The sequence below is a fragment of the Pleurodeles waltl genome, chromosome 5, assembly GCF_031143425.1.
Source record: "Pleurodeles waltl isolate 20211129_DDA chromosome 5, aPleWal1.hap1.20221129, whole genome shotgun sequence".
NCBI lineage: Eukaryota > Metazoa > Chordata > Amphibia > Caudata > Salamandridae > Pleurodeles > Pleurodeles waltl.
Window position 1 is genome coordinate 219,815,427 of NC_090444.1, and position 21,925 is coordinate 219,837,351.

Consider the following 21,925-nt stretch of genomic DNA (forward strand, 5'->3'; position numbering starts at 1 on the left):
CTATTTGATTAAGGGGGCAAAAACATCACCCTCCAACAGCTTCCCTCCTCCCCCAAGTCCAGCCGCAGTTTCAACCAAAAGCCACTCCACCATAGGCCTGTGCCATATGTGACCACCAGAAATCTCCAGGCACAGCCAGCTGCCTGACCTGCGTAGAACACATGGGCACAGAAGCACAGAGTAGGAGGAGGTAGCACCTTACAGCAAACAGGTTCTGGAAATCTACTTCTGGTGCCACCATGGAACACCAGAGATGGAGAAGACACCCTGAGTATTGAATATTATACCCTGGTCAGAGGGATAACCTGCAGGTCTGGCAATAATTGGCAAAGTCACAGATCTTTCAGCAGGAGAGTAATGTGCTGAGGAACAATGGAAGAAGCGGACGCAGTCAGCGTCTGATTAATGGTTGTCAGGAAGAGGGCACAGGCCAATCCATCCACAAGTTCAGGAGCCCAGCTGCATGATATCCTCGCAGCCCTTACAGTTTAGTATACCAGGGATGTCCACCTTCCTGCACTGGGGTTGCCAACTGCAACTCTCAATACATAGCAATAAATGCCTAGTAGCCATCTGGGTCAGACTGTCTTTGTCACAATCGGAGCACCACTGCAATGGATGCACCTCAGGGCTACAAGCACTGGTCCGTAGTAAGGCACACTCCTCCAGCAGATCAAATTTATCCTCAAGCATGTTCCATTCGGGGATCTGTAGTGTCCCCCAGAACAGGGCCAGAGAAATAAAGAAAATTGTCATCAGATCTATGCATTGACTCACCTAATAAAATTACTAGACTTAAAAGGTTTCCACCCGTCTTTAAAGTGAGAAACATATAACTATATATATATTTATGTAGGTACTGTTTTTAGGGTCAGGCTTGCGAAAGCATGTGCTCGCTTGCCTGTGATAGCATGAGCTTACATATGAGCTCGCTTGCGAGACACTAATGTTTTGAATAAAGGGCTCACAGACTGCCCATTGCTTACCATTTGCTGATTTCAGTTTTAGTCTTCTTTTCTGTCTCCTAATTGGCCAGCACAGTCCAGACACCCCTTCCATTTGTCTCAGTGGAGCAGGGACCAAGCACAGATTAATTAAACTTAATCAGTGCCCAAACGCTGCTACCAACACGATTAAAGTACTTTTTCTTCTCCGTGCGCTCCTGCCGTATGCCTCGTTGCCAGCGATGGTGTACAGATAATACTATGGTGCTAGTTAGGGGAGGGTTTAGCTTGGAGGCTCCATACCCCGCCATCTGACACATTTATGTGTCTCTGCCAGCAGAAACATGCTTTAATTGAACTTGAAAACTTGCAAAGGTAAAACATACTCTCAACACCTCTTCTTCCTTCCAAGTGAATCAACAGTGTATAAAAACGCACAAGGCACAGTATCTGCTCTTGTTTATCTTTCTCGTGGCTGAGGACATCAGTTGTTTTTAGCAACTTCTCCCTGGGCTAGTTCCCCTCATACCAGCAACAGAGAGAAAAAAATGGAGGCATAAAATGACCAAGACACACTTCAGTTAATGATATTCACTCCTAGGTGTTGATCCTATGTGATTGCAGAGTGAGGAAAAAAAGAGAGTTTTTCTATGGTTTGCTCTAAATATCTAACATAATAAACAAGCATTTGCAATGCAATAGGTCTCACATTTGCTTGAGTTGGAGCTATTGGCTATGTAAATGCATAACTGGACTTTTCGTGCAACATAAACTGGTCAGCCCTGCAGTATAATTTAGTCTTCTCTGTCATATGATTCCAGTGGCCCTGCATATAGCTAAAGGACTTCCATTTACTGCAGACAGTCTTGCCCTGATGACCTTGAACATTTCTTAGATTGTTTTTAGTACCATTTTCTTGTAATTTATTTTTAATGTGGGTGGTGTGTGAGTTGCTGTTACTGACATTTTCAGAGAAATGTGTTTGTTTCATGCAGCATCCATTAACAAAGGTTTTTTAAGACCAAAAGAGGACCTCACATATGAGAAATAGGAGGGTGTCACTTAGGTTATTTGCAGTAATATTAGTGAGCTGCTGTTGTGTTACAAGTATTGAAAACACACAACACTAACCCTGAATATTAGATGTAAACTCATTAAGAATTTGGACGGTTGTGCCCGTGCATTGTCAGTGTCCTGGCCTAAGAGGGCGAGAAAGAGCTGGAACTGGATCATGAATTTAAATCTGCTATGACTAGGGGCCCCCAAAATACAATTGGCCCAGGGCCTCAATAATCTTTAAGATGCTCCAGGGGAGAACTAGGGCAAAAATATGATAAACGTGGTTGCACAAGTAGGGAAGTGGATTAGGCTGCAGTTGTCAGTAACTGGGAGAGTATATCTTATGAAGATGGTTCTTCTTCTGAAAAGCATTCGTTAAAGAGTTTACGGCAGATGTGGAGCTTTAACATGGGGCAAAATTGAGTCATGATGACTGAGATCTCCTTGCTGCTGTTACTAAGAAGAAGTTGGAACTGGAGGGGCATCTTTTAATCAATATGACAAGCGCTATTCTGTGTAAACACACTTTTTCATCCCACGCTTTCAGTGGCTGAAACATACTGTTATATGGTAAGCAGGGGGCACAAGAGAGGCTTAAGGGGCAGCGGAAAAAGAGAGAAATGCATATTTGTAGGTGTAGTAAGTGGGATAAAGCACGTTACTTTGTGAAATGACCAACATTTTTTAAGCCTTTCCAAACAGGGAGAGGGAAAGAGTGTGGACGTGTTTGTGCCTGTGTTTAAAAGTTCCTGGTGAAACCCGAACAACACTGCACCATACCTGAGTGAAAGCACCTTTCCATGCCTTCAAGCTGGGCATCTATGTGAATTCTTAGTGCTGGACGACTTATGACTTAAAATCTTCCCGAAAATCACCACAGTTATTTTGTAGTTTTGTATAGCACAAACTTGACAGGCATCAAAGTGCCTTTACAGGAGCACCAATTATATTACACAAGTGCAGATTCATTTTATGGAGGGCATGGGGAGATGAAGTGAATTGCCCAGAATCACAGGATGATGAACTAATGCTGATACTCGAACCTTGTTCCCCAGTTACAAAGGGACCAGCTTTGGCAGTACGCCACATTTGAGACATCTGTTCATGTAATCACAGTGGGAACGCTTTTGATAGCATGGACCAAAGAAAACAAGGTTAAGTAAAACATGAAATGTAATCAGGAAGAACATGGTTATGTTAACACTTTTACACTTATAATATGCTGGCTGAAATAAATCTGCAACATTTACTGTCCTAATGTGCATGAAGCCGGGAAAGGGGCAGTACCACAGGCTGTCCCTAAGTGTCCCCTGGCACCTCTTTTGGCCACTAACAGTACTGCACCCTGCAATCTTGAATTCAACATATCCCCAATGACTTTCGGGCACTGTGCTGAAAAATGAAGCGCAGCACTTGTTTTGAGAAAAGTTTTATGCTGTGCATTCAGATTATGACAGAGGAAAGACAATAGTAATATGCTGGCTGAAAAAAAAAAGTAGTAATATCCTGGAAAAAGCAAAAAGAATTCTAGATTAAGTAAAGCATGTGAAATGTAGCAGGAACAACACGGTTATGTTAGCTGAGAGCAAGAAAAGAAAAGAAAGAAAAAATAAACACAACAAAGCATAATTATAAAGTAGTAAGTTCCTGCTCCCAAAGAGAAAAAGGAGAGACAAAGAGGCATGACTGACCACTAGCAAGCAAGGATTTTTAAATGACACTATAACGAACAAATGAAATAGCTTTAAGCCCACAGAAGTATACTACAAGTATACAATAGGCCATCCATTTACGCTCAACCTATAAAGAGCAGTGCTCTTCGTGAGATTAGGAAAACAGTTTTATGGTCTGTTTGCAAGACACTTCTACATCTAGCATGCTGTCACAGCAAAACATGGCAAAGATTGTGTGGAACAACTGCTGGGTTTCTTTCACTGGGAGCTTCTCAGAATATTACCAGGGCTCGGTCTGGATTCTCTGCACACTGTCAGCTGCCGAGGGCTGCTGTGTCAGGCTGAAAGATCCCTGCAGGGCTGGGAGACAGGCTGGAAAAAATAAACAAACTCTCCTGCATAAACCCTGCGCTTCCTACGTTTGGATGTCCGCAGACAGTGAGCCATCCCAGTTGTTTAAGCGATCGCACAATGAGCACCAAGCAAAGGGAGCAGTTAGGATGCAATGGGAAATGTACTCCGCAATGTGGCTATGTGAGACAATGTAAATGTAACAGGTAATAGTAGGGGACCTTGGCTGCCTTCCAAATGCTGTGTCAATTGGTGAGAAATAGGAAAAACGCCTTTACTTATAAACTGAGCTGCATTTACAAAGGGGTAACGTGCCTTGGGATTTGACGTACTTCAACTTGCAACACCATTAACTTGTGTTGCACCCATGGAAGTAGCCAGAAAATTAAAATACCTCTTCCTCCCCCACTTCGAACAAAGCTTTTATGGCACCAGGCAAACAAAGCAAGTCATCATGACCCTCCCGAGAAGAGCTCTCTTGTCTAATCATCTATCCATTCATCCACCTGCTGATATTCATAATTTCACCATTACACTCTGACATTCTTCCATCCATCATTCAGTTTTTCACTATTCCATCTGTCTGTCCATCCGTATCCAAAGCTATCCATCCATCTCTAAACATATTCATCCATACATCCATCCGTCCATTCATCCACCCATTGACTTATCCATCTCTTCATCTATTCTTTCACTCATCCATCCTTTCAGTCATTCATGAATGTATCCTTTCACTTATCCATCGAGGTTCCACTCCGTCCATCCATCCACCCTTTCACTCAGCCATCTATCCTTTCACTCATCCATGCTCCCACCCATCCACCTACCTAGTCATCCATTTAGCCTTTCACTCATCCATCCAGCCACTCATCAGCTCAATCATTCACCCTCCCTTTCACTCATCCATCCATTTTTTCACTCATCAATCCACCCTTTCATCCATCCACCCTCCCTTTCCCTCATCAATCCATTTGTTCACTCATCCACCCATCCACTCTTTCAACCATCCACCATCCCTTTCACTCACTAATCATTATTTCACTCATACATCCTTTCACTTATCCATTCTTCCACTCATGTATTTCATTCCAACCATCCATCCTTTCATTTCATCCATCCATACGCCCCTTCACTCATTAATACACCATTTCACTTACCCATCTATACTTTCACTCATGTATCTATCTATCCATCCATCCATCCTCCCATCATCCATCCACCCTTTCATTCATCCTCGTTCATTCATACAACCAATCTTTTAGTTATCCACCCATCCACCCTTTCATCCATCCTCCCTTTCACTCATCCATCATTATTTCTTTCATCCATCCTTACAACCATTTTTCACTCATTCATCCATCCATCCTTTCATTCACACACCCATCCATCCACACTTTGACGCAGATACCCATCTATCCATCCTTTCCTTCACTCGCCTACACTTTCACGTTATTGATGAGCCTTTGTCTGCGGAGTTGCAGACAGAAGAGGCCCATCAAGAACCCCATCCTCACTGCACCTGCTAAAGTGGTGGGTTCACTATACCCCAGGTTGCACCTCTTCAAGTTGTTAGGCCACCTCTAGCACTGTTCACGCTAACTTAGACCGCATAGCTGCCCCACTCACCCTGAGCTCACCACACCCCACAAAGGTGAGCGTGAATTTAGAATAATCATACTCACCTTGATTCACCTATTTGTAGAGTCTGTGTGGTCTTCAGAAAATCAGTTGTCAAATTGAAATTGCTTATAAACTTGCTGAATGCTGGTATTAAGCGCTATAAAGAAATGACCACAATAACCCGGTAGTATAACATTTCTCTGGTGGAGGGGTCCCCTGCCTCACTGTGCACCCAGTGCAGTGGTATGGTTACTCAGTTGGTGACAGTTGAACCGAAATTGACCTAATTGTGTCATCGTGGGATAATCATTACAGGTTTTCCTGTGGCATATGTGCCTCACTTGGCAGATCCTGTGAACGAGGTAACTGCTGGTTATAATCAAGGTGTAACAACCGCACAGGACACCTTAAATGCTTGAAACTTAGACATTTAGACCTCTCCCAAAACAATGTTATTTAGCGGGTAGGGTGTTAGAGGAGCTGAGTTTTAATACCCACATCTCCAACCTGCATGATCTTTGCCAACTCACTATCGCCCAGCATTCCTCCACTAAATATTGTGGCCTCTGCTCATGTATGTGCCAACAAGAGCGGCATTTAGAAACAAACCAATTGTTGATAGTAAGGACTATAAACAAACCCCTGCTCTTTCCCCCACTGCATTGTGTGTTGTTCTCTGTTGCACATGTGCTTCTTCTCACCACTCCATGCTTCGCTCGCCCTCATGTACTCCCCGTGTTGCTCTCTCACCCAGTGCTTCTCCTCTCCATCCCTCACTCTCAGTTGTGCCTTCCCTCCAACCACAATCTCCTTCTCCCTCATCCATTGCTTCTTATCCCCACCCACTCTCTGAGATGCTTCTCCCAACCTTCTTTCTTGCCCGTTGCTTCTCCCTACCCCGCCCTCAGTGCTGCTTCATCCCACCCTTGCCCTCCTTCTCTATCGCCCACTGCTTCTCTTCCCCAATCCCACCGCCCTTGTTGCTTCCGCCCACCCTGGTATATGGCACATTTTAAACAAGCATTTGCAATGCAACGGGTCTCGCATTTCTCTGAGTTAGAGCTATTAGCAGTTGTAAACGCCCAACCAGACTTTTCTTGCCACATTAAATGGGAAAAAAAAGTGTGATCGTGCTGCTACAGTTTACTCGTAGTGAAACCTATCGGTAAAAGTGCAATTATCTACGTAACCAGCAAAAGTACAATTAACTATGTAACAGGGTCGATGTCATGGAAAGCGCTCGACTTCTACCAAGCGAGATCGCGCTGCGAACAAAGATGAAAAGTAGTTTACAAACCTGACGGAAAACAGCAAGCCTCGCATGTTTTCAGTACTTGGTCGCTGCGCTCGAGGAGTGCTAACCACTGGAAAAGGCATGACGTATGCATGCCTTCCTCTAATGAAAGCAAGCAAATTTTAACAGGCAAGCCCACGAACCAATGAAAGACACTGACGTGACATGGACTGGGCTCCGAGCCCTTCTCTAACTCTTAAGCGTCTCGCAAGCGAAATGCATGCGCAAGCGCAAGCGCATGCGACACAGGCTAGACCTTAAAAATGATGAGAGCGGCCACAAGAAGACATGGTCACACGTGCATCATAGTCCCTTCTTTGTACTTTATTTTACTTAGCCGTGCCGAGCAGCATTGGGAATGCTGAACAGCATAGAAAACAGCCATTGTCCCGAAGGTGAGACCTATTGGCTTTGCACGTGCCTGTACTTTGCCAAGATAATTGCTTTAGTCTCCGGTTGGTGGCTCGTAATTAATGCATGCATTACAGGATCGGTGTTTAAACCCATGGTCCACTCAGCCGTTTATCCTTTCAGCTTGAAAAAATGAGCATTATTAATTTGGCTAACATTAACCGCCCATTATCTGTCACTAGCTCTAAGCGGCCTCTCAAGGTGAAAGTGCGCATTCCAAGTACCCAAGTTGTGTATTGTTTGATGTATGAGGGTCCTTCGTGCATGAATGACCCTTCCTCAAACTTTATCACCTTTTTAGATGCAAGATTGACAAATGGCTGATTCTGCCCCAACCCAACTGACCTTTCAAAAATGATCCTGGCATTTGACCAACTGTGCACAGTACTACAGTTACTGGTCTAAAGTCACCGAAACTGAATCAGCTCTTTCAACCTATTATATCCAAATCTATAGTGTTACTGACACTTACTAAGCCCAGCTGTTCATTCAGTTCTGTGTGTGGCCAACTATTCCTCACCCCTGCTGGAGGTAACGGCTACAAATGATGCACTCTGTTCTAAGTCTGCCAAACTTTCGTAGATGATCCCTCAGGTGGCTGCAGTGGTAGCACTTCAAGCCATGTCACCTTCACACTTTCAGCAATTCTGGGCTTTTGAGCCAGCCACACCATTCATTCTGGCAGTTTTGCTTTTTCATATAATTGCGGGCTCCTAAGTCGCAGCCTGGGGACTGCCGTTTGCTAATAAGCTAGAACTGGCTATAGGCGCAGCACTTGACCTGGGATGCTAAGATGATATGTGATTGGCCAACCTTTCAGAACAAGGTTAGAAAGAGGTGGTCATATTTTCAATACAGTACCAATGTTGTTTTTAACAACACAAGGCAGACACGTATTGCATAGGTAAACACGTGAATTGCAAATGCTTTATACAAATGACATTTTTTAACAATGCAACATAGTCTGTTTCATCTATGCAGTGATTTAATTCCTTCTCAGCTCATGAAAAATAATCACACACACAAAAGAGATCAGAATCAGGTCACTGATAGCAAAGTTCAAAGAGACATGATCAGTGGCAATTAACTCACCACGTGGGTGGATTAAACAGATTCAATCACTCCATCTCTCACAAATTGCTGTCTCCACGGCGAGTGGGCCAGGAGAAATTTAGAGGTCTGTACAAAATCTTACTGCATCCTTACAGACAGATAGGGTGACCACCCGCTCGTAAATTTCACGGACTGCCCGTAATTTCGCCCTGCCTTCCGATGGCGGTTATGAAAGGCTTAACAGACGGCATTTGTCCGTAATTTTAGCCTTTCACCAAAAGGACAAAGGAGGCAGGGCGAAATTACGGGCAGATCTGTTTCCCTAGCTAGACTGAAAGGCAGGGAGTCTCCTATGCTCTGAGGGAGGGAGGGGGCAGACAGATAAGAAAAGGCCTTCTTGCCAGGGTGTCTCTTTCCCTAAAGAAATGCAAATGTGGGCAACAGGTAAATCTGCAAATAGAAAAGGGGTTTGAAAACCTGCACTGACATTAATCAAAGGATTCACTTGAAGCTTTCTGATGACAAAGATATTTTCTCTTAGAGAGGTACTGTAATGGTGTTCAAGGTGAGCTGTGGAGTGTGTGGTTTTAATTGAGTGTTATAAAAATGTTAGAACTAGGTATAAACTGTACATTATTCAAATCTGTATTTGAGAAGCACTTTTTTCTATATAACTGTAATGTATTTGCGCATTTTGTAGCAGCCTATTTTATGATGTAATTGTATTTATATAGAGCTTACTTCCCCTGACTAGGCGTCAAATGCGTGTTTAAAATAAGGACTTACACATTCATAGTTCTTTCACGGACCTGGGTACCTCATACTACTAACAAACATTGGCAAAGCCAATAGGTCTCGTCTACACAAGAGTTATTGGCTCTGCCAATGTATTTTAGCCATGTGCCATGCACCAGAGTGGCTGCTGTTCAGGGCTAAAAGTTAGTGGCATAGTGGTGTGGAGAGGAGTAGAGTGGCATAGGAGTAGTGGCGTAGTAGCGCAGAGTACATTGCAGTGGGGTACAGTGCAGTTGTTTAGAGTGCATTGGCGTAGAATGCAGTGGTTTAGAGTGCATTGACATGGAGTGGCGTGGGGCAGAGTAGAGTGGCATAGAGTGCAGTCAAATAGAGTGGCATACAATAGAGTGGCAGAGAGTACAGTAGTATAGAGTGGTGCAGTGGCATAGAGTACAGAGTAGACTCACGTGGCAGAGTGCAGTGGCATATAGTGGAGTAGTGTAGAGTGGTGTAGTGCAGAGTATAGTGCTGTAGAGTGCAGTTGCATAGAATGGAGTGATACAGAGTAGAGTGGCATAGAGTGCAGTGGCATAGAATGCAGTAGTACAGAGTAGATTGGTTACAGTACAGTGGCGTAGAGTGCAATGTTGCAGAGTAGAGTGTCAGTGCAGTGATGTAGAGTGGAGTAGAGTGGCACAGAGAGCAGTGGCGTAGAGTACAGTGATGCAGAGTAGAGGGCAGTGGCGTATAGTGCAATTATTTAGAGTGCATTGGCGCAGTGGCATAGAGTGGCATGGGGTAGAGTAGTATAGAGTGCAGTGGAGTAGAGTGGCATACAATAGAGTGGCAGAGAGTGCAGTAATGCAGAGTTGTGCAGTGTCAGAGTGCAGAGGAGACTCACGTGGCATAAAGTGCAGTGGCGTGGGGTGGTGCAGAGTGGAGTATTGTAGATTGGTGCAGTGCAGAGTAGAGTATAGTGCTTAGAGTGCAGTGATACACAGTACAGTGGCATAGAGTGCAGTGGCATAGAATGCAGTAGTACAGAGTAAAGTGGTTTAGAGTGCAGTGTTGCAGAGTAGAGTGTCAGTGCAGTGGTGTAGAGTGGTACAGAGAACAGTGGCATAGAGTACAGTGGTGCAGAGTAAAGGGAAGTTGCATACAGTGCAGTTGTTTAGAGTGCACTGGTGTAGAGTGCAGTGGCATAGAGTGGCATGGGGCAGAGTAGAGTGGCATAGAGTGCAGTGGGATAGAGTGTATTAGTGCAGAATGTAGTAGTACAGAGTATAGTGGCGGCCAGTGCAGTGCTGCAGAGTAGAGTGTCAGCGAGCAGTGGCATAGAGTGCATTGAACTACAGGGCAGTGGTCAGAGTGGCGTACAGTGCAGTGGCGTAGAATAGATTGTTTCAGAGTAGAGTCCAGCTGCATAGAGTGGAGAGGTGCAGGGTAGAGTGTAGTGGAATAGAATGCAGTGGCACAGAGTGCAGTGGCGTAAAATAGATTGTTTCACAATAGAGTGAAGTGGCTTAGAGTGGAGAGGTGCAGGGTAGAGTGGAGTTGCGCAGAGTGGCATAGAGTGTGATGGCATAGAGTAAAGTGGTGTAGAGTGCTGCGGCATAGAATGCAGAGGTGCAGAGCAGATTAGAGTGACATACAGTGTATTGATGTAGAGTGCAGGGGCATAGAGTTGAGTGTTACAGAGTAAAGTGCACTAGCATAGAGTGTATTAGGTTAGAGTGCAGTGGCGTACAGTGCAGTGTTGCAGAGTGGCATAGAGTGAAGTTGTGCAGACTAGACTGGTGTTGCCTAGACTGGAGTGGTATAGCGTGCAGAGGCGCAGAGCGCAGTGGTGTAGAGAGGCGTAAAGTGCATTGGCTTAGAGTAGAGTGTTACAGAGTAGAGTAGAGAGGCATGGTGTGAAGTAGCATAGAGTGCAGTGGCATAATGTGGAGTGGTTCAGAATAGAGAAGAGTGCAGTGGCATGGAGTGGTGTAAAGTGGAGTGATGCAGAGTAGGGTGCATTAGTGTGGAGTGCTGTAGAGCAGAGTGGTAACACACTGCCATTACAGGCAACACATTTTTGATTGAAATGACCATCACATTTGCACAGACAAACAGTTTTTCAAATCAAAGTATTCTGTGCAGACGATGATGTGTGTAAAGTGCATCACCTTATGCAATGATTTGTTTTAATCATATAAAGGTATTTGGTTCCAGCACAGATCAAAATTGACTAAAATGTGCTTCATGTGTACTACTAATTCTGATATATTCTGAAGTTTATGTAAATGTTGTCATGTGATAGAAAAAACTCTTTCCTAACCCCAGTTTCCAGCAAGATTATCAAATAAATCCTCTCACTTTGAAGTCAGAGAAAGAAAAGTAAACACTAAGTTCCCACCAAAGACAGAGCCTGACCTTTGACCTTGTTCTTTGAATGCACAGCAAATGTGATGAGATAAGAACAAGATTTACAGGCCTGTTTACAGAAAGGGAGCACTCGGAAGGATACTGTATATGAGGTTTGGTCAGGGAAGGGACGAATTCAAGCTGAATAGCCTAAAACAAAAAAAGCCAGCAAACTGAAAGCAACAAAATGTGAGTTACAAACCACAAGTCCAAAGGCACACAATGGGCAGAATGCATTACCAATGAAGCTCTATGAATGTACTTAACGTGACAGCCGTGGGATACTTTGAGGGTAAAGTCCAGTATTTCAGTCCAGTCCGTATCTTGCAGAGGTTTGGTCACATCAATCACCCAGATAGTAAGAAGAGAAGACCTGGAGTGGTTTCCATGTTGCAGGAAAGGTCTGTACACCCATTCTATCAGTTTGACACCAGTTTCTATGGTGTAGAGCTTCTGGCACACCTCTTGTAGGGTTAGTGCTAGGTGGCAGACATGAAATAGGGCATTTAATGATTATTTAAAGTGGTTGTAAGTAAGAAGTTGACCGGGGTGAAGATGGTAGTCTGCCACAAGGGTTTGGAAATTTAGTAGCTCGCTGTCCAGAAACAAATCCCCCAATGTTAAGACACCTGCAGCATGTCAGTGATGGAGTTGCTCTGAGTACAGCCCTCCTGTGCGAGTGGGAAGGCTTTGTAAAGGTAGTGCAGGAGCACAGGGCATCTTCTTGTCAGTGAGTTTACAGGTTTTAGCAAGGCAAGAGAAAGCTGTGCATGATCCGTAGAATGGTCAGTAGGAAACAATGAGCAGTGCATTAAGCCTTCCTTAAAAGACTTTACTGATAAACCCCATCTCATGCAGGGGGCGGACAGAAAGCCAGCGAGCCACCCATTGGACCTGTGCAGCTGAATAACAGCATTCCAAGTCCAGAAGACCTAATCCATCCGCAGTCATGGGTAACTTTAGAGTGCAAAGAGCCACCCGATGGCGCCACAGCGACCAAATCAGATGTGTGGCATGTCTGAAGAAGGAATGAAGGACGAGCAGGAGAAGGTTTGCAAAATAATACTATCATTGGGGTAGCTCACCATCTTCACTAGTGCCACGTGGCCCACTGCAGAAAACAGAAGAGAAGACCAAAAAGTAAACTGGGTTTGGAGGACCGTGACGCTCTCCCGAGATTTCCATCCTGCAAATCAGTGGGAAAATGGTAGATATTAATCACTAGGGGCCAGATGTAGCAAAGATGGAAATTGCGACTTGCAATTTGTGAGTCGGAGCGACTCGCAAATTGCAAGTCGCAATTTCCAATGCAGAACGGTGTCTCAGACACCGTCTGCGACTCGCTATGGGGTCGCAATGACCCACCTCATTAATATTCATGAGGTGGGTTGCAAATTGCGGCCCCATAGCGAGTCTAGGCACTCGCAAACATGGAGGCCTGCTGTCGTCAGCAGACCTCCATGTTCGTGACTGCTTTATCATTAAAGCAGTTTTTTTTTTAAGTGTAGCCCGTTTTCCTTAAAGGAAAACGAGCTGCACTGAAAAAAAAAAAACGAAACCTTTAGTTTCGGTATTTTTTCAGGGCAGGTAGTGGTCCCTTGGACCACTACCTGCCCTGAAAAAATTGTTTTGGGTCCATTCGCAAAGAGGAAGGGGTCCCATGGGGACCCCTTCCAATTTGCGAGTGGGTTACCATCCACTTGAAGTGGATGGTAACTGCGATACCATTTTCGACCGCATATGCGGTCGCAAATGGTATTGCATGCCACTCCGAATCGCAAATAGGAAGGGAACACCCCTTCCTATTTGCGATTCTGAAATGCATATTGCGAGTCGGTCCCGACTCGCAATATGCATTTCTGCATAGCAAAGAGGCATTTGCGCCTCGCAAACGGCGATTTTCACCGTTTGCGACGCGCAAATCCTTTGCTACATCTGGCCCCTAGGTATCAAAAGGTAACAGGTTCCCGTCTTCCCTGGTTCAATCTGAGATCTAATTGTATTCAAAGGGGAAAACAGTGCCATATGTTAAAGAAACACTAATTACATTTTAACATTTTTACTTTTTGTTTGTACAATTTACATCCCAAATATTTTGAAGATTCTATATGTACTTGACATTTAGGGATAACCCAGATCATTAGTTTGGCTTTTGCTCAATTTCAAAACCATTTAAAGACATGGACAAAGCGGGCAATTGCCTTGCACAACCTTGCAAGGGGTCTGGCCCCTGCTCACCCTTCACAAGCACAAACAGCGGACAATTGCACCAGAAGAGTTTTCCAAGCTGGGTGGGTGTTGCTTGTTCAACCACTTGACATTGCCTCTTCTGTTTCTCTCCTGTGTGCAGAGACAACTCCCCAGGTAACCAATACCTTCCGATAGTCTTGGTGGACCAATCTTGTCTGATTTTAGGAATTGTCGCACCTTGTTCTTCTCTTCCTTATTTATCCAGTTCTTAGCAACAGCCCTTTGAATCACTTGCCATGGATCTCCCATTTGATCTCAATGTCATCCTCCTCTTTTATAATCTTTGATTGGTAGTCTGGGCTCCCATTTCTGAGATAAATGTAGAGTCCCAGACATACACTCTAGTGCTGTGAGGCTACAGACAAGTTGAGGGTACCTCACATCCTGACATTAGGTGTGAGACTGTCTCCCACACCATCTGCCCTGCCTCATTAAATTTATTTTAGGTTGAAAGTCCATGGGTGGTTGGGGGTGTGCCAGATATTTTTGTTCAATATTCTCAAACTAGTATAAGGTTAATTACCTTAATGTTTCCCAAACTGTTTGCCAGGGGTTTTAAAACATTCAGAAACATAATCAAAATTTTGCTGTTTCTTTTTCTTCAAGAAAGATTGGGTAGATTTGGGTAGGGGTGATAACCTTGACACATTGCCGAAGGGCATTAATTTACTACTGAACAAGGACATAATGTGATACCTGGAAAGCATTCAAACTCGGATTATAGGAGTGCATAAGAAACTTAACCTCACAAAGAATTAGTTTGTCCACATTAACGGAACTCCTAAGCAGCTCATTCAGGGGTGGATCTACAATATGAAGTTATCTCCCCTTGATTGTCATCCTTCACTAAAGCACAGGTCCATTGCTCTCTCTCTCTAACTCCATCAAGAACCATATGAAAAAATCACAAAAAGAATGATTACACTACTGTGAAAAATAGAAACTCATTCTCTCTCCACTGTTCAGGCTCTTGTCTCATCACACTGGTGGAGGTAATACACTACCTACAAGTTTACAGAGTTCTTAATGACCCAAATGAAGACCATCGTTCATGCAGGGGTTCAAATAATCACTACTCAAATAAAATTCAAACATGGCTGCATGCTGTACTTTTAAAATCCATCAATCACCACTGAACATGGATAAGGTGCAAATTGGTCTTATTCCATATAATGCCATTTTAGACATCCCTGCCCAGGAACATTCAACAAGTATCTTGAAAGCTGCAAGTAGCTTGCCTTCACCCTGAAAGTAGCTTTCAGAGATGAAGCCAAGCCCAGCATCTCAGAGTCAGTGAATACTAAAGACCACCACACTGCTCATTTCAAGACACTTATAGTGAAAGCCAGCCAAACCAATGGCAGGGCATTGTGTTAACACACACTGTGCTGGCCTTTGGCGTTTGCCACAAGACCATCTTATCCACTCTCAATCTAACTAAGTCACACAGTAATTGGCCTTGTGGTAGGCCCTGTTTTATCAGTCGCAACATGTGTGTGAACAAAGGACCATGACAGAAGAATGGGTCATAAGGGTTTTATCTCTGGCACAATTGTGTCTGTTCATGGTATAATAGTACCAGTGGCATACCGGTGGTCATCTTTGGCTATTTTGGACATTCTTGGTCTAGTTGTGGAAGCTCTCATTGACATATTAAGAGCACAACCAGCCGGTTTGTAGTCATCCTTGACACAATGGTGACCACTTCTCGCTTAATAATGAGCATGGCTGATATACAGTAGGCATCCTGGCCATTATGGTATCTAACCTATGCACAATGGCGGCCATGGTTTAATAGTGGGTATTCTTGGTTTAATACAGGCAACCTTGGTGTGTTGGCGAGTATCCATGGCCTATGATTGGAATATCTGGTCATTTGAAGCAGAATACGTCCATGCGAGTTGTTTGTAAATATGAGTACTCAATAAAAATAAGAAGCTGATGTTTGAGGACTGTGTATTTTCTAAAAATTAAAAATGATATCTTTAAGGCAAAAGTGCATTTTTTTAGAAAATATTTTTCTTTTGAAAAACTGTATTTTTATGGCATAAAGTGGAAAGTGATATCTAATAGAAAAATATGTGTATTTCCACAAAATGAAATGCTGACAGAGACAAACGGTTGCAATTCCAAAACACATTAAAGTTAATAGTTGAATATTAATTCAATCTAAGTTGTGGAGACTTACTGCTGTGGTTATGACCTTTGTGTCACAGGGCATGTGATGATTTGAATGTTACTTCATTATTCACACAAAGGCATCTCACATTAATTAACTTTTTCCTAGCATTTCTGTTGGTAACTTCGCCTAGAATCCTTGGGTGGTCACTACGGATAACTCAGCTTAGGGTTGTCATAGTGTAATGTTAACAGGCCATCACTATTTTACAGCGATAAAATATGCTACACGAGGGGGGAGACTTTCCTTGACCAGAAGTAGCTCTCACTACAGGAAAGGATAGAGGTCACTCTTCCAGCCTATTACAGCATTGGACTGTATCCGTTTCCTATACTTCTCCTTTCTTCACATCACTTATGGAGGCATTCAAATTGTCATGCCAAAGATCCGGGCAGAAAACAGCAATATTATAGTAATATAGTAAATAAATATGTCTGTACCTTTACCAGACAACCATAATTCTTAAATGGACATTCTAGGTCAGCTTCGGGACACACACAGAGGTGGTCATCGATCTATGAAGACAACAAAAAGAACACAGTTGCAATATTTAATATATACATTTCACATAAATATATATCTATATATATTTTTTTTCTAATAACAAGGTCACACAATTTTGACACAGGAGAAAGTATTTTACAAAACAGTTGTCCTGATATAAAAATATTGGCTGACATAATATTGCTCCATTGGATGTAGATTTTTTACTAACTCCAACGCAGTAGTAATTTTATAAATGAGTTAAGGAAACACTATTTTTGTGAGAGGATATTTAGGCCATGATATTCTGGCCCCATACCCATAGAATTAGTGCTGTTTTTGTTCATTAGCTTTCTTATCCTGTGATCTCCCTTCTTCAGACATTCATTCAAAAATGCCTGGACAGGTAGTTTATGATGCAAAAGAAATAGCTAATACTAAATAGTTTGCAGAAAATGAAAATCTAGGATTTAAAGAGATGTGCAGTTGGCAAGGGCCGTCAACCATTTGGCACATCACGTAGGGCCGGAGGAATGAATTTCTAGACGCACATTACTGGTTGCAAATAATGTTAAACAAAACACAATATAAAGTAAAAATAGAAACTGTTATTAATTCCTTTAGTGTAGAACAGAGGATTGTAGCTTCATACTGCATTAATGGTAATCCACATTAATCCTGAAGACATCTTGACTAATGGCAAAGGATAATTCCTTAAAATTGTGTTGTGCCTTTAATACATTATTTCCAAGTAGCAGGATGCTTACATTATGAATTCTAGTATGTAAAGCACATTCCTACCAATAGGATGGCACTGTAAACTGACGCAGACTGAGTTCTCATATGGAAAATTCACTGAAGCATTTTTGTACCATATAAAATAATTTACTGCACGTGGGTGGAAATTGCCTTGCAATACATCTTAAAGTCAACTTGTGTGACAAACCTAGTTTCTTGTTAAGATAGTGTCTTGTAATACACAGGCTAACAGGAAACATGCTTCTTGTTCAGTGGCACCTGCAGCTGATTATTGTTTCATTCTTTAATCCCTATGAGGTCTTGGGCAATTGTTGGACAGAGAACTGCCTAAAGTTACAGTGCCTCTTCTTGAGCTGGAGCATGGTTCTGTATGGTCTAGAAGAGTGACAATAATCAGTGCAGTATATTAATGATGAAAATATTGTAATCAAAGGCCCCCCCAATCATTTAGAATACCAGAGAAGAATATGACACTACTAATTAACAAAGGATTTAAGACTGCACATGATCAACATGACGGAAGCAATATGACAGATACAAGTTGCAATAAAAGAGAAAAGTCGGACTACCTCAAGTCAGGAGCAGAATAAAGAAGCCACAGCATTCTCCCACACAAAAAATAGCCTTTAGACAGGTGCAAAAGTAGCTGGTTTAATTTCCTAATGTTCCTCCCATACATCCAAACTGTTAGTAGCCAGAGTTAGGACCCAAACCTAATACCATTGTTGTATCCAAATGCAAGACCTAGGCACAATCAATTGACCAACAAACAATATAGAATTCTTAAGATATAGACAGTCAATATGGCGGTTGTCACCAAATTCTCTTATACTATGCAAGATGAAGTAAAATAAAAATACTATTTAGCTTTCCTGCTTTGTATGAGGCAACACTTTGTCTGCTACAAGGCTTTGCTCAATCCATGTATCCCTTAATACAACATGTTGAGTGTCCATAGTGTGTGAATAATCACTCAATCAGCTGTTTTTGATTGTCTAGCTACTTTAACACTAAAAAGTCTAACCCACACTACTTATCTGGAGGCAAATCTATCTTACTAGCGTTTGATTTTTCTGATGGGGAGGGGTGTGAAAAGTAGCACCTGGGTATTTTCTTCTTTGGAAGAAATGAAAGAACCAGCCCCTGCGCCTAGCTGATCTGAGTCACAGAGCAATAGGAACCCATTAAATTGAGATAGTAATTTCATACTCTTCGACAATGAAGGATTTTTGAGTTTCCAAGGAGGGTGAGAGTGGGGCCAAGTCCTTTCTCTTGTTGACAGCTTGTATAGACTTATTTATGTTTCCTAGAGACCAAATGACACTACGAATCATCCACACTGACACCTTGGCCTATGGCAAGGGATCTCTGCAACCCTGAGTAAATCGCTAAACACAATATCAATTTTTGTGTCTGCTTTATATGCCAACAATAATTATACTCAGTCGTGTAACTTGTTGCATGTACTATGCCCTGTACTTGTCAATAAAACTGGTTTAAAACACTACTAACTTGATACCCAGTCATCTACACTACTAGGGAATATGGAGGGCAAGTTCTCTAATTTATTACTTAATTTACCCTCTGCTTATGAAAGACTTTACACTTTTCTCCAGAATAGTGGGAGATCATCCAAAAAAGATCACTAAAGTGGATCCTAACAACAGCTACGAATACCACTCTTACTCCCTCCACACTAAGTAGTTATCAAATTGAGATCCATTATTAGGTGGCTCTAGTTCAAGATGAATGGCTCTAGCAAGATGTTCTTTCTCCAGACAGACAGCTTAGATATTTTACTGAAGAGATACCATCTGCTTTTCTCTCAAAAGCTGTGCTAGACTCAATGGCTCTGCTGGCATTAATGATTCGTAGTATTGATAAGGTAAAGCAGGCATTAATGATCTCCCCTACATTAATTTTGAATTTCTCATCTGTCTTACCTTCTAGGCTACCTGTGTCTGATGTGCTTGACAGATCTGATGACCTCTTTCTCTGGTATCCAATTTCACGGAAGGAGAGAACTTTATCAACAACTTTACAGAATGACGAATCCAGTCAAGATAAAAGGATGATGCACAAAGTTCCTAAGGAACACCAAAGGAGGTAGCTCCTCAAGTGGAACACTTAGGAAAATAAATCCATCCATCAATTTATTCCAGACTAATCTCTTCAGTATATGACCAGTTTTGTATGAGGAATAGCGTCCACATTATATATAGTCTAGTTGGAGACTTCCACTCCTGTTTTTACAAGAGAACTGTGACAATCTGACAGACTCAACCCATATGATATACCTCCAAGACCGTACCCTGAGAAAATCAAGCAGAACTGTTAATATCAAAGACTTAACTACCAGAGAGACATTCCACTGGCACTGTAAGCTATTTAAGTCAACAGTCTTCTCTGGTAGAGGCCGAACTACAATATGCAGCTCAGGATGATGGTATATTTGATGCCAAAAATGGACTGGGAAATCACCATGGCTATCAAGTGGTTGTATTGTCCTTTGAATCTGCAGACGTGACTATGAGACTAAAGCAATTAAAGATAAGAATGAGGATTGGCAGGTCTAAGAGGAGACGGCTAATTGTGGCTCTTCAGAATCATCATCAGACTTCACTAAAACTATTTTTAAAACTATCTTAAAGGATCTCAAAATTGTCAGGAATCCCCAAGCAGACCAAGCCACCAGAAGCAAATCACTGGATAGCAGAATTGAAGCCATACATGGCGGTCTGTCCGCCCTTGTTGATTCTTGAAAAGGTCCTAACTCTCACATGGTAATCCTAAGAATCAGCAACCCATGAGAATCAACTCTAAAATGAAAATCAGCTCAAAGTGCTGAGTTGGTGGTGAGAGGACCTGGAGAATAGGTCACAATGTTCCAATGTATGAATTATCAGAATCCATAAAGATGCTGAAGAGCAACAAAAAACAAATGGGGTAAACAACATATTGAAGGAGGGACTTCTGGCACTTTCAGACCCTGCAAATGAAATTGCTGGCCTATCCATCACCTCAGCACAAAAGATACCATCCATTCCTCTGAGGATGGGGGCTAGACCACGTACCACAACAGCCTTTTTCAAGATTATCTTCTTAAATAAAAGTTTCTGATGCTATCTAAAGAAAAGAGATTTTACTATTTTACTGAAGATGGATATTTCTTTGGGTTTTTCCTGACCTCACGTGGAAAACTACGACTCATCAACGAGTGATGCAGGCCATGATTCCAGAATTAATTGCCATCTCTATCCCTGTGACTTACTCGTCAGTTGGTATTAACTACAAAGGCTTGTTCCAAGTATTTTCAGAAGCTGCACAACTTAGACTTTTTTTAACCTCAATGCACAAACATGAGTGCATAATTTTACTATGACATGGGGGGGGGGGGGTGAAAAGAAAAAGAAGAAAAAGCAAAAAAAGAGTAAAACACTAATGAAATCCTTTAGACACAAAGAGGTGGGGCAGAAAAGAGGCTCTCTCCATCTTCCTAAGGTACACTTCACATCCATGCTGAACAGAGTTGGATGGCACCATGCCTACTGGCAAAGCATGATACCCGGTATGAAGTCTATTGGGAATCAGACAGTTGGGTTAATCCTAGAAGTTGGGTTCATCCAGATACAAAATAGTCTGTTTTATTAAATAGCAATACTATCCCCACCAATCTCCTAATTGATTTTGGGAGTTGTTTAACATATCCATTAGGATACTCAGCAGTGTGCACTCCACCCTGGTATTGGCAATGCTGCTAATATTTGGTGTGACTTCCAGTAGCATCTAGCAGGTGGGCACTCACAAACGAAGTTAAAAAAAAATCACACAGGGTTATGTGTACATCTCATGCACTGTGCTAATTTATTCGGGTCTATTTTGCGTCAGTAGCTGGGCGAACAGTACAGCTGAATAAAGATTGAGTAAAGTAATTTAGTGTATCAGTTTGTGTCGGTAATTATTAGACACTACCTTATTTTCCATACTACAATATTTCCAGGTTTCCAAGCTGATATCTGTCCCTAGGTCACTCTTTCACCCATCAAACGCCCTACAGTATGGTGAAGTGCAGTGTTCAGTAGTCAACAATTTCCTCATTCCAGTTCCAAAATGAATTGAGGTAGGGAATGGAAGTCTGACAGTGCCTCTGCAAAGAAAGGCCATCATTTCAAAGCAATATATCTTATTCGCAGATAGTCAAATGTGTTTATGGCTGTCGCCTCCCTGTCACTCTTAAATTGAACTAGCATGAGAAATTTATGATCAATGAACAATTGGCCTGCTCTGGTCATCCCAGCTTGCAATCTGCATTTCACTCCATTTTCTAGCATTGGGGGGAGACTTCACTTATTGAGGATCAGAATGTGTTGTGAATATAGTTGTTCCTTACCAGCACAGTTTGCCATAAGCCATAGCAATCAACTGGAGCAGCGAAAAGTATGAATAATCTGCATGGGTTTTGGTAGTCTAGTAGCTACACAGGTACACAGTTCGTCCTTCTCTACTTCATCTCCTTCTATTGAAACATGGTGCGTGGCAATCCCCTCTAAACCAGAATGAACATAATGGCATTGTGCCGTATGGAAGTAGAATCCTTCCAACTCATAAGGCAGTGTAAGCATGTTCTAGTTCAGCCTCGGGTACAACCACCTGAGACCAATCTAACCAGGGATGATCTTAGTTGAAGAAAAACTTTTCACAGAGGTAT

At 42.5% G+C, this 21,925-nt stretch overlaps 1 protein-coding gene across 2 annotated transcripts in view; it reads right to left on the bottom strand.

Annotated features, from left to right (window-relative positions):
- The window catches only part of TRAF5 (TNF receptor associated factor 5), a 261,574-nt gene that overhangs the window by 65,306 nt on the left and 174,343 nt on the right, over nt 1–21,925 (bottom strand). For both annotated transcript variants that reach the window (XM_069233948.1, XM_069233949.1), the window contains exon 7: nt 16,416–16,490. In XM_069233948.1, the coding sequence (XP_069090049.1) occupies nt 16,416–16,490 (75 nt within the window). The remainder of the gene's footprint in view (nt 1–16,415; nt 16,491–21,925) is intronic.